Here is a 13989-nt window from a genome sequence, read left to right on the forward strand (position 1 = left end):
TGGATTTTTTAAAAGAGATATGTAAATTATGTAGACATAATGTTGAAATATATTGTCCAGTTAAAAACTATCACTTAATCTAGCTTGTAGTAATCGTAAAAATGTGATTGTCCAAACTGACTCCCTATCAGATACTTCTGAACACCCCCCAATATTATAGCTCACTCCCCAGATTCTGATTTGGTAAATCTGGCCTGGGAGCCTGGAGAATCCATTTTATTTTTTCAAATTCTCCAGGTGATCCCCATGGGCAACCAGGTTTGAGAATCACTAACGCAGCACACGCTTTCACAGAAAGAAGCTGTAATTTCCCAAAGCCTGGAGAATCTGAGCTGGGGTCCGTTGAAGGTCAAATACCAAATGCAAAGTATTAGGATGGAAGTAATCTAATACTTGAGGTTGAGAAATGAAGGCAGGATCCACAAAGAAAAACCAGGATCCAGGGTGAACCGAGCTCCATGAAACAGGAAGAGAGGTCAGGACGGCTACGCGAAATCACAGTCGGAACACAGGAGAAAAAGGCAGGCAGAGCACAGGAAGCCCTGGGATTCAGAATGCTGGGCCCAGTCTGTCTCAGGACTCAGAGGCTTTACCTGTAGCAAATTCTTGCCTGTACATTCATGCTTTCATGCCAATTCCTCTATTGGACTCTCAGCTCATTCAGGGTTAAACAGTCTCATTTTTTCAGCATCTAGCAGCTTACTTTAGTGTCTACCTTTAGAATGAGTGATAGTCATTGACATCTCCATGAGTTGAAGTTATCCCACTAGGTGATCTTATTTCAATGTAACAATGCCTGTGTGTGTGTGTGGGTGTGTGTGGGTGTGTGTGTGTGTTTCTATGTGTATACTTTCTGTAGAACCCTTTAAGCATTTGACTGTTACTTAACCGGTAATATTTATTCCATGCTATTGAACTTAATAATGAAAACCTTCTAAAAATAAATTTAAATTGTAGGTAAATTGAAAGGACAGTTGTTATTTCTTGGGTAACAGTAAGACATTTATTTCTTTATAATTTGTTTTCATTCATAAAAAGGACAAAGCACAGTCCTATACTACTCCATTGAAAAAATGATAAAAAAAACTAAAAAAATCAATTCAATATTTATCAGTATCAAATAAAACTACTATCACCTTTCCTGAAATACAAAGAAATGACAGATGTATCTATATCTATATAAAGTTTAATTAAGAATCTTGTGTCTTAAAGCAGATGATACATTAGTTAGCTTGACAACAATTTAAAACTGATGGTCCCAGTTAAATTTGTACAACTATATGAGAAAATGAAAAGTTTGAGTTATCAGTGTATAACAGATTTTAATCTACTTTATCTCTGTCAGAAATTTAAAACTAAACAACCTCCAAAGTCTGCTTTCTTCTTACCTTTCAGAACCATTTCATGCAAAATCTAACCAGTTTTGCTTGCTATTACCATATAATAGAAAATAAAAGGCAAGCATGCATTTGGCAGAAGATTTAGTTGTTGATTATATAAAAATGCCCAACATGGGTCACATTGCAAAAGGAAAACCCCAAGTGTAACAATGAAAACACAAACATTTGTACAGAAGGCTTACAGAATATTGGTTTCCCCTAAAGTATGAAGACGTTGTGTTTCTTTTTCAAATAATTAAATATTTTATGAAATCTGGCAACGATCTAAAGACTGTTGACATACTTCCACTGGGAAATCATCCATTTCACTTATTTTAAAAAGTTTCATTTTATAACAAAGAGTTAAATGTAAACTAATGAAATATTTATTGATATTTTCATAATGAAGGCTCTAAACATTTACACATAGATATATAGTACAAAAATTATACAAATTAAAGAAAGGGGGGTAAAGTAGTAGTAGTTCTATTTTGCTTCCTTAAATATTTTTTTTTTTATGAACCTATAAGGTATCCTTTCCAAAAAGATAAACTCTATCTCTAATTAGCTAGCAACGTTGTGCTAATAAAATAGGATTATACCTCTTGAATTATCTGACATTGCACTATTTCATGAGCCAGCTAATTCTTTATTTACTTGATTTTCTTTTACATCCACACTCAAACACATTTCTGTGCACACCGTGGAGAATGAAGAAATGTGCATCTTCCTTTTCACAACCTATAAAAACCCAAAGCACCAACACTTGGGAGACACCATTGGAAAGACACATTATTATCTGTCTCCTCCTGGCCTTCCTGTTTTGCATACTCTTCAAAGTACCATTAGCAATATATCGATTTGGTATTTTTAGCCACTTTTCAGTATTGCATTAAAGTGGGAAATGAGCTTCAAACAAAATTAAAAAACAACAAAAAAAGAAATTCCGTAGCTTTTCTGACCTACAGCTGATTTCTTGATCCCACATCTCCAAAAAAAGAAAGGTTATATTTAGGAATGAAGCACAAAAATGAGGATACTAGAATATTATTAGGTAATTTTAATATTCATTTAACTGTCATTTATTCCTAGCTGTGTGAAAACTGTCACATCTCAATTAAAAAGGAAGCACTCTGTTTTTCAAAATTCGTCATTCCACATATGAACGAATACAATAATATCATGATACTCTAGATGGGTTGTGATTTTTGAGGTTTGAAATTGATGATAAGAAAAGCATAAAATAATTTCAGAGTAGAATACAAAAGTAAAAAAATCTTCATATGGCATGTTCACTTTATTATTAAAAACTAACTGAAATGTATTACTGATTCTGAAAATCAAATATTTAGAAAATTACTTACTTTGAAAATAAGAATACTGATAGTAAGTTCCAGAATTTGGTTTTCAAAATTCAAAATCTTTCAACTCATTCAGAAAAAATAATTTGGAAATGGGACTTATGTCAAAATGTTTCAGTTATACTCTACTTTTTTTCCCCAAGAAAACTCATAATGTCACGAATGACAGGGGCCGCTCAAAAATATGCAGGACCTAAAACAGCGAGGATAGTACAAGAGACCATATTACTCTTACGTTTACCACATACGACCAACATTTCAACCTCTATTATATTTCACAACTTGTTATTAAATTTAAAGCACCTGTGTATGGTGATTTTACTTTCACTCTACAGCCTATAGTATTGAATTGAACACTGTAACTTGTCCCATTGAATTAAATCATGCAACTGTCACAGAATCAGGTTAAGTGGTTTATAAGGCATATTGGAACGAGTTAAAAATCATTTATATCCATTTAAAAGTTTATTCTTTTGGATGAAGGGGTTCCTGAATGCCTCAGTCATAATGTGTGTTGTAAATCAGTTGGATAGTTTGTTAAAGTATAATTTATTTGGCTTAGGGTGGAGCCACAGAAATTGGAAGGAATTGTAGTCATCCCAGGGATGAAGCGTGTCCTCTGAGATGGGATGGGAACAGCAGCTGTCATATTACATTCAGAATTCCAAGTAGACGAGGATGCCAAGGACAGACAGAAGTAAGCTGAGAAGACTTGGAGATAGGGTAGATGCACCTACAAAGTAAACCAAAAGTGTGCATATTATTTCATTGATAACAGTCACTACTGGTCATTTAGTCTGTTTTGGGGAAGGCAAAACTATGTAGCTCTCAAAACCAAATGGTTTCTTTTACAAAACTAGTATTCTTATTCTTAAGTGAGTTAAGAAAAGCAAAAGTGTTTGATCAAGGATTATGAGGGGGTTGTTTACACAACAAGATTAATCATCTAAAATAATAAGATCACAAATGTTCATGTTGTCCCTATGATCCAGCCATTTCAAACTTCTACCAGAAGATGAAAGGTCAAGAAAATATATACATAAGCTTTTAAAAAATAAGATAAAGAGATGCAGTAAAAATATTATTCATGTTACCTAGAATAATGACATCATAGGTTTACTGGATGGATCTTACATAATTTCATATCCCAATGGTTTTAAGTCATTTAGATATTTACATACAATGATATGAGGAATGTATTTTTGATAATATTAAATAATCCTCTTCATTTTTTCTCTAAAGAACAATTTCCCTGAGATATTATAGTGTGAATTAAAAATTAAAATGATGTAATGTACTTTGGACTATATTACATCTTGGGTGCCAACCAGAAGGGCTATTTCTGTAGTTAAGTCCATTTATGGGTCTATGTCCTGCCCACACTAGAATTCTTGAGAAAGTGTTAGAAAGTGGGACCAAGAAGGCATATTCTTCCTTCCTGTTCTCCACACCTATTAGGCACTATCTTCAATGAACACACTGCTGGAATGAGTGAAGAGCTAAAAAGTATTATTTCCAAATATAACAGATGTCTGTTAATCTTTGGTATTCTATTCTCTAAATTTGAAATCTTAAATCATTATTATCTACCATATTAAAAGTGGCTTAAAACAGCCATTCCTTGAAATAGTTCACTTATATTTACGGAGATTTAGGGCATTTCTCCTGAATCTCTGGTCATTAAAATCATATTCATGTTCCCTGAGGATAACCATGTCTATCTGTCTGTCTTCCTTGCCTTTGGTGCTGCATGGAAACATAAGAGGGAAAGCATTATCAGATACAGATAAAGTGGTTCTTAGAAATAAGCAGAACAGTGAGAGTCAAAAAGTGAGGGCAGACAGCAAGAGCAATATAAACAACCCTCAAGGAGCTGCTGATAGCCTCATTGATGCAGATGACACATAACAATGATAACACTAATCATGACTATCGTAGTTCTATAGCCACAAGACAGGCTCCATGTTTTCCTTTTAAAAAACATATTATGACATTACTACAACAGTCTACAATGGTAGGTCTTATTATCCTGATTTTATAGATTTTGTAACTCCAAGTCAGGAAAAATGACTTGCTCAAGGCCAAAAACCAGTAGAAGACAGAGATAGGATTAAATCTTAGATTTGTCTGGCTGCAAAGGCCATGCTCTTTGGACCTCTGTGCCATGATCCGATTCTGTAGATAACTTTAGAAAGGGACCAGGTTTAGAAATGCATAAGGACACTGTGCCCTGCACTTAATGTGTCAAGGCAAAGGCACAGAAGGAAAATAAATGCTATGTGGGAAAACCCAGCTACCACCTAAGCTGTTTCAAAGAAGTCTTTATATTCTTGCAGTTATTTTTTTTTTTTACCTTCTACATTTCCACATATTTTTAAAAATATGACACAGCTCACACATTATTTTATTCCTATAAGATGGCCTAAAACAAACCTCAATCACACAGTAAAACAGTTAGTTTTTAATGTTTGACCTAACTTAAATGATCTGTCATGAAGACCTTTGACTGAGGATGTCTACAGGGTCTCTACAATGCTCCGTCTTTTGACCACAAATTACATCAGTGATGGGTACACGTTTATGTATTTTTCTGAATATGTGGGTTGGCACAGTACAAACTGAGAGTGCAGGAAGAAGTTCAGTTAATTGTGGATGCCATTTTGAAGTTCTGGTGTTAGTATGAAAACCAAACACAATTTCATAATTTGTGGCTTTGGCATCAGGATATTTGATTTATTTAAAATAAACTCTTCATGTTTATGTGTGTTATATTTATTTCTCTAATGGCTCAAGCTTATGTAATTGTGGTCTTCATATTCAACTCTCTTCCATGTTCCAAGTAGAAATTAGAGACCTGATTGAAGTACTATTTAAAGTCATTTTAAATGTGGGATCCATACATTCATGATGTATTTTTCAACATATATTGGTTTTGTATCTAACAAAATGTATGTCATAATATCACTTTCAAGTATAATTCTAGTACTTATATGGTAAGTAGTAAATATATATTTTGCTTTTTACATATTTGATGAACGTTAAACATGAACAAACCATTGGTCTTCTGAATCATTTTTCCCTATCAGAAGAAATATAAAACCAACTTAGAGTACTATATCTCCTCCACTGGAATTTCTTGATGTTTTTACCTAAACTTCAAGATGGCTGCATAGAGACATAGGTCACTAGATTGTCTCAGAAAGAAGGAAAAGTTTTAGGTGAACAAATACACAGCTTAGGTGTAATTCTGAGGGAAAACTGCCAGAACGTACCAGAGATTCCACGAGAAGAAGTTGTGGAACAGAATAAGAAGGAGCAAGATTTTGGCAGAGATCAACCCGGGAGAAACTTGGAGTCCTGTGGAAACGGTAGGTGGGGGTTTTGTTTCTCCTTCCCTCACACCTCTGGTGGTCGGCAGGCTCCCAAGCTACTGGAGAGCTTTTCTACCCTCATGAGCCCCAAAGCTGCTGCTGCCACTAGTGAACTGGGAGCTTCTTGAAAACAAAGCACTAGGCTGCCAGTCCCTTTGGGGTCACTCCCCGTCAGTCACCACAGATCTGAGCAGAGATGGCGGGTGCTATACTGCTTCTCTACCCATTGTGTGCCTTTGTCCTCCCCAGGGAGCTTCAGCCCTTTGGTTTTTGTGTCACTGGTCCCCACACAAACATTTCCCAACTCCTGCCCAGACTGCGGTAGCCATGGGGCAAAACTCATTCCCCCTGACTGCCAGTCTGTGAATCCTAGATGGCCCCTCCCCCGTGAGCAGACTTTCTGGTGTGGTGGGGCTGCGTCAAGCCGTCACTGGTGGCTTTCTCCACCAGTGGGGGGCAGCCTGCAAGCTGCCCCTTGACCTCTGCCAAGACAGCTCTTGTACCCACCTCTGAGGAGCCTGAAGGCAGGCTCACCTGACCCAGCCCAGCCCTGCCCAGTCTCGCTCCTCCACCCATCTCTGCTGTGGTGGAGAATAAGGAGTCCCCAGGAAGCCCCAGGACCCCACCCACCACCTGGGGCATTCAAGTGCTTCTCCTGAGGGGCTAGAGTCAGTCACTGATCCTGAAAACACTGCATTTGGCTCTTTGGCAAGCAAGCTTCACCTACTGTCAGGAAGGACAACTTGTACAGCCCATTACAGCATTTACTGACTCAAATCATACATGGGGTGGTTGACTCTTACCCACAGGCACCACCTACTGTCTCAGAGATTAAACTGGACATACCAGTATAATTCATGCTGCTAAGAAGACCACAGGAGCTCCCAAATCTAAGCAAAGAAATAAACAGTAGCATCTTAATAGCTGGGGACTTCAGCACTCCAATGGCAGTACTGGACAGACTGTTAAAGCAGTAAATGAATACAGAAACACTGGACTTAAACAGGACTCTAGAACCAATGGACCTAATAGACATTTACAGAACATTTCACCAAAAAAACCTACTGAATATACATTTTTCTTATCAGCACATGGGACATTTTCCAGGATTGATCATATCTTAGGTCACAAAACAAGTCTTGGCAAATTCAAAAATATAAAAATCAAACCATGTATCTTCTCAGACCACAGTGGAATAAAACTGGAAATAAATTCCAAGAGAAACACTCAAATCTATACAAAGTCATGGAAATTAAACAACCTGATGCTGAATGATCCTTGAGTCAATGATGAAATCAAGACAGAAATCAAAATATTCTTCGGACCGAATGACAAAGGGAACACAAGCTTTGAAAAATCTATGGGACACAGTAAAAGCAGATCTAAGGGGAAAGTTCATAGCCTAAATACCTACATCAAAAGTCAGAAAGATCACAAATTAACAACGTAATGTAACATCTCAGGTAACTAGAAAAAGAAGAACAAACCTAACCCAAAGCCAGCAGAAGAAAAGAAGGAACAAACCACAGGGCAGAACTAAATGAAATGGAAACCAAGAAAAAAAAAAAACAACAGAGGTTCAATGAAACAGAAAGTTGATTCTTTTCTGAAAAGATAAACAAAATCAATAGATCACTAGCCAGATTAACCAGAAACAAAAGAGAAAGGATTTAAGTAACCTCAATCAGGAATGAAAAAGGAGACATTACAATTGATACAGCAGAAATACAAAACATTATCTGTGACCACTACAAAAACCTCTACATAAACAAACTAGAAAACCTAGAGGAAATGGATAAATTCTTGGAAACACATAACCCCCCAAGAGTGAATCACAAAGAAACAGAAACCCTGAACCAACCAATAATGAGCAATGAGATTGAAGCAGTAATAACGAATCTCCCAACAACAACAACAACAACAAAATCCCCACACCTGATGGATTCACAACCAAATTCTACCAGATCTACAAAGAACTGGTACCTATCCTACAGAAACCAAAACGTTGAGAAGATGAGAATCCTCCCTAACTCATTTTATGAAGCACCTATCATTCTGATACCAAAACCAAGAAACGATATAACAACAACAACAAAAGAATACTACAGACCAATATCCCTTATGAACTTATATGCAAAAAATCCTCAACAAAATATTAGCAAACCAAATTCAATAGCACATCAAAAAGATAATCCACCATGATCACGTGGGTTTCATCCCAGGGATGCAATGATGGTTTAACATACACACATCAATGAATGTGATTCACCACATAAACAGAAACGAAAACAAAGACCACATGATCATCTCAATAAATACAGAAAAAGCATTTGATAAAATCAGGCACCCTTTCATGATATAAACCCTCAACAAACTAGGCATAAAAAGAACATACCTCAAAATTATAAATGCCATAAATGACAAACCCATAAGCCAACATCATACTGAATGGGGAAAACTTGAAAGCATTCCCGCTTAGAACTGGAACCAGACAAGGTTGCCCACTATCTCCACCTCTATTCAACATAGTGCTGGAAGTCCTTGCTACAGCAATTAGACAAGAGAGTGGAATTAAGGGCGTCCAAATGGGGGCAGAAGAGGTCAAACTCTCACTCTTTGATGATGATGTACTATTATATCTAGAAAATCCCAAGGATTCAACCAAGAGACTCCTGGAATTGATAAACAAATTCAGTAGTCTCAGGATACAAAATTAATGCACACAAATCAGTGGCATTCATATATGCCAATAAGATTCAAGCCAAAAATCAAATCAAAGATGCAACACCTCTCACAATAGCATCAAAGAAAATTAAATATTTAGGAATATATTTAATGAAGGAGGTGAGAGGTATTTATAGGGAGAACTATAAAACACTGAGAAAAGAAATTGTGGAAAATGTACACAGATGGAAATCCCTACCATGTTTATGGATTGGTAGAATCAATATTGTTAAAATGTCCATTCTACCTAAATTGATCTACAGAATTAATGCAATCCCTATCAAAATTCCACCATCATTCTTTACAGATTTAGAAAAAATAATTCTATGCTTCGTCTTGAACCAGAGTTTTTCATTTTCTAAATTCAACCACTCATGAGTTTAATCTGGTAAAAAAATGGTAAGTTAGTGGTTAAGTGATTTGCTTTGGAGTTAGCTAACCAGTTGGGATTCTGGGTCTATCTTTTGTTGACTGTGCGCATGTCACCAAATTATTTAATTGTGTCTGTTTCTCCATTGGATTGCTGTGAGGGTTAGGTAAGAAAATTAATTAAGTACTTATTTTCTTAAATTTTGTGGCAGAAATGAGTGAAAACAAACATTAAAGGGGCCAAATCTGTGTCTCACTTTCAGACACTGAAATCTAGCTTCATGTATAAATCAATTTTTTGACAAAGGTAATTTTTAAAAAATTCACGCAGCCCAATTTTCTTGCATGACTTAACACTTGATCAATGTGAAGCTACTGAGGTAAAAACAAATATTTTCAAATGTGTGTTAACCACTGAGATTTTATGAAACATATGAAATAAAACAATCTTAGAATTATTATTTGTTGATTCATTTTTGGCATTTATATCTCATCTTTGTTTCTTTCTCCTTGAACATTTTCTCTTGCATAATTTTTTTCTTCCAAGGTTTCCACCCCATTCTTCATTTTGTCTAAATTTTATCAACAGTGGAAGTGTAGAACAGTGTTGAGATATAAAACTTATAAACTTATTAAGTAGAAAATTTTGCTTACTTGGAAACGCATAGAATTTGCAATTAAATTCATGTAATTCAATGAGGTTAATGTTAAAATTTCCTTTAGGCCATATGCCAAAATTGTTATTTTTATAAATGGCCTAGTGCCTATTAAGAATTAAAGGAGGTGTCTTTTTAGAAAGTTAGTTGGGTTGGCTTCAAACAGGTCTTTTGGGGGAAAATGCTAAGATAGTTTTCAATTTTAAACCAATTATTATAAGCATTAACTTCTTGACTTTGATGAAATGAAATAATGGATATTTACCCTAATTGCTTTTAAGAGTTTCTAGAAAACAAAAGAGAAATCAGAAAATAAGATGGATTTGATTTTTGAGGTATAGCAAATTTTTCTACATTTGATGATTTTTTTAAGTATATCTATTTTATTATATTGTCTATGTATCAGCTTGTTCGTTTTGCTTTTGGTGATTTTACGTTTTTATTCCTCTTTGAGATAAAATCACAAGCTAAGTAGAGAAGAAAAAAGATAGCTTAAGACCTACTTACAGTTCTGTCAATAGCTAGTTATATAACTTTGGGCAGAAGAGAATATTTGGACTCAAGACATGGTTCTGATGCTCCTGTGATCTTCGGCTATTTTACTTCTCAAGGATGTGGATTTTCCTTCCGTAAAATGATAGGGTTCAATATTACAAGTCCTAAGGTTCCTACTACAGCCATGAGTCTATGACTCTTAGCAAACCACAATATGTTTAAAAATATCAAGCATTGAGCCATAAAATTTGCAAGCATATTTGTTATATTCCTCCCTATTTATGATAATCAAAGTTGATATTAGTTTATAAATATACATTAAGAACTTGATCTTATAAGTGCTAGTGGCTTTGGTGGGTTTTTTTCAATCCAGTGAAGCCCACTAATCTTGCTGCTCCTACTTCTTTGGCAATTAGGAACCCATATGCCAAGCAAAATAGAGGGTGTTTTTTTTTTGTTTGGCAGAAGTATGTGGTTTGCTGGCAGCTTATCCTGGCAGCTGTATTTGTTCCTTACTGTTGACTCTGGCCCTTTCCCTCTCAGAGAATCCAAACTGCCAGGATGCATTTCTTCTTTGAGAAAGGAGTGAGCATTTCCAATAGAGTGATGACCAATTGATTCACTGGGAAATGTAAAAGTAACTTCTAACTGCCTCCTGGCCAACAAGGACATGTTCAAAAAACCCAATTTTGACATTATTTTTAGGCAAGGTGAATCTATAAATACGGGGACTTTTAAACTTGGCTTTCCTACTTCTTTACAAATGCAAGGTGACATTTTCTCAAGAGAATGAGATTTGAGGTGCAACAGAATTCTATTTGAATGCTGTTACCATTTGCTTGAGTGTGTGACCTCTCACAAAGTACTTAACCTCTCTGAGCTCCATTTCCTTCTGTAAAATGCGGAGTGTAATACCTTCAAGTAGGGCATTTTTGTGAATTAAATGGAAAAAAAAACCCACACATTAAAAACATATATTAAAAACCATCCATTAATTGTGAATTTGAAATATGAGATTTAGTTCGATTATTTAAAAAAATTATTATTTAGTATTTAGCAAGAATACACTGAGTCTGGGATGAAAAAGAAGAGACCCAGACCTCAGTATCCTATTCTATAGAATACCCAACATACATATAGTGGATTTCATGGGTTTGTTTTATTCCCAACTTATACAAAATCTTTAATAAGCAACATTCAGTTCTTTATTTGTGATTAATTAACCAACAACCAGAGCCAGTGTATTAGATAATCTTTACATTTGCCTTTGGCAATAGCTATTTGGGAGAACATTCGTACAATGGTGACTCTGATCTTCTGGAATACATCAAACTACCACCAGGATCAGTTTTTCTCAACCTCAATTAAAGTTAGAGATACTGGGGACTTCAAGTGCCATTTTATTTTGCCATACTCATAAAAACAACTATTAAATTATTTTTTACACTGCCTTTACCTTCTCTTCCTTCTCTCAATCAGTTTTTGAGGCAAAGGGACAAGTAGAGGCAGAAAGTTCAAGAATTCAGGTGTTCTACCATGCCAAGGTTAATGGTTCCTCTTTAGTGCTAGGCTTGAGGGACCAGTTGGGCACATCTGTGAGTAAGACTTCCTGGACATTTTCAGGAGCTACAGATACATGGCCTATTGGGTTTAGAGATAAAGGAACACTGTGACTTGCAATCATCCCCTCCACATACACATTTGCTTGCTCTATTGCTTTGCTTCTCTCTTTTTTGGGGGACACTGGTGTTTGGGGGTACTGACAATAAAGAGAAGGAATAAAACTATTAATAATTGGCTGTGAAAGCCAATTTTCCTTAATCTTAATGAGTATATTTAAACAAAAGAGATCCAAACTAAGGAAAGCATATATATCTTTTCACAAAGCCCATCGAGTTCTTCTCAGTTCTTCTTTGACATGAATTCGATCTTTTGCTGGTTTTAACACCCATGCTCAGGGTCATGGTGGAGCACAGTGTTTTCTTCTAGATGACACAATGAAACCTAAAAGGCTGACCCTATCCTGCAGTTGGACACCATGACTATTCATTTGGAGAGGGCTTATTTTGTATGGGCACTCCTAAAATTATAGGAGAGATGAAATGTGTTTAGGAGACACATATTTGCATATGTAATATTACCAATATTTGTGGGAGAAATTAGTTCCTAGAACTAGGAAAGGACAGGTATGTGTTGCCTATTAAGATTTCTTAGAATGGCAGGCCTTTCAGGAAGAGAAGGGCTTTGGGGATGACACAGAGAAGCTTCTGTCAGTTGGCGCTGCGAGCCCCAAAGTGGAAATTGTATCCAAGTTCAGTTGGCTCTTTTGTGGGACCCTAATCAGCACCGTCATTCAAGTGGCTGGCCTACCTGGCTTTAGCAAAATAGAGATTATCATTAAATATAAATTTATATTTTACCTCGGCCTTTCTTTGTAAAATAAAACCTTCACCTAACAATGAGGAAGACTCCAAAATTTAAATATACAGAAAGTGATGATATAAGAATACTGTAAAGAAGATTTCTTTAAAATTAATTCATTTATTCATACATTTTCTGGACAGTCTGACCCATAAAAATGTCAATAACAAATATCTGTTCAATGGATTTTTTTATTGTTTTAATCACTTAGTAGTGTCTACTCAATCCAGAGCACTTTGTACCATGTTATTGTACTGAATTCTTATAATATCCAGTTGAAATATGTATTGTTATCTTTATTTACAGATGAGGAAGCTAGGGGACACATTTGTCCACCTTAAGGAAAGCAAACTTGGATATTGAACTCAAACCTGAATCAAAGCCCTGTGCTATTTCGTCTACCCCATGGCTGCTTCATGAACTGGTTTCAAGTGGTGATTCAGAGAAACAACTACCTTGGGAAGTTTCCTAGGGTAAAACTGGGCCAAAAAGTCCCATTTGATCTTTCTTGAGTCCTCTTTGGGCTTGGGGCTATGGCAAATGAGTGACTCACCTGTTTGAGGCAGTGTTTCGGTATTTAAGATTTTCCTTCCTAATATAATCCTGAACTCATTCGTTTGTTAGACCTTGGGACCTTACTGCAGGATTCAGTGTCATCCATCTACAAAAAAGGATTAATTGTCTCTGTTTCACTACAGGCTCATGAAAATTTTACTAGAAACTGACTGAATTCACTGAATCCCTGCAACTATTAAGAAGATCATAACCAGCTGAATCTTCTCCTTGTACTTCCACGGGAGAAACAATTTTTCAGCTGTTTTAACAATGGTCTGAAATGAGTATGGAGTTACCGGCTAGAACTGAACACCTACTAATCTAAAGAATTTCTAAGAGATTGCACTTGCTCAGTTTCTCATCCAGAAGATATAAAATAATTCTAATTACTTTGTATTGTATCTTCACAGAATTTCCTTAGTTCTGTTTATATGTTCTTCAGAATTCCTTCTTTTTCCAAAAGGTTCATTCTTAGTCATTGTTGCATGGTGGTAAATCCTGAAATTTTAAGCTCTTTTCAAATTCTTTTTAGGTTCAAAAATGTGGAAAACAGATTACCTTTCATCGCTTCTGCAAGGAGTTTTATTTATAAAATCATCAGAGTAGTTATTCCTTTCTAACCATCAGGAATTCTGGGGAATTCTTTAAGAAACCATTT

At 35.7% G+C, this 13989-nt stretch overlaps 1 protein-coding gene across 2 annotated transcripts in view; it reads right to left on the reverse strand.

The window, feature by feature from the left end:
• Positions 1 to 980: 980 nt before the first annotated feature.
• The window catches only part of CNTN1 (contactin 1), a 311761-nt gene continuing 298752 nt past the window's right edge, over positions 981 to 13989 (reverse strand). For both annotated transcript variants that reach the window (XM_012638402.1, XM_012638403.1), the window contains one exon: positions 981 to 3473. In XM_012638402.1, coding sequence (XP_012493856.1) covers positions 3397 to 3473 — 77 coding nt within the window. In that variant the 3' untranslated portion in view covers positions 981 to 3396. The remainder of the gene's footprint in view (positions 3474 to 13989) is intronic.

The sequence above is a fragment of the Propithecus coquereli genome, unplaced genomic scaffold (assembly GCF_000956105.1).
Source record: "Propithecus coquereli isolate 6110/MARCELLA unplaced genomic scaffold, Pcoq_1.0 Scaffold13, whole genome shotgun sequence".
NCBI lineage: Eukaryota > Metazoa > Chordata > Mammalia > Primates > Indriidae > Propithecus > Propithecus coquereli.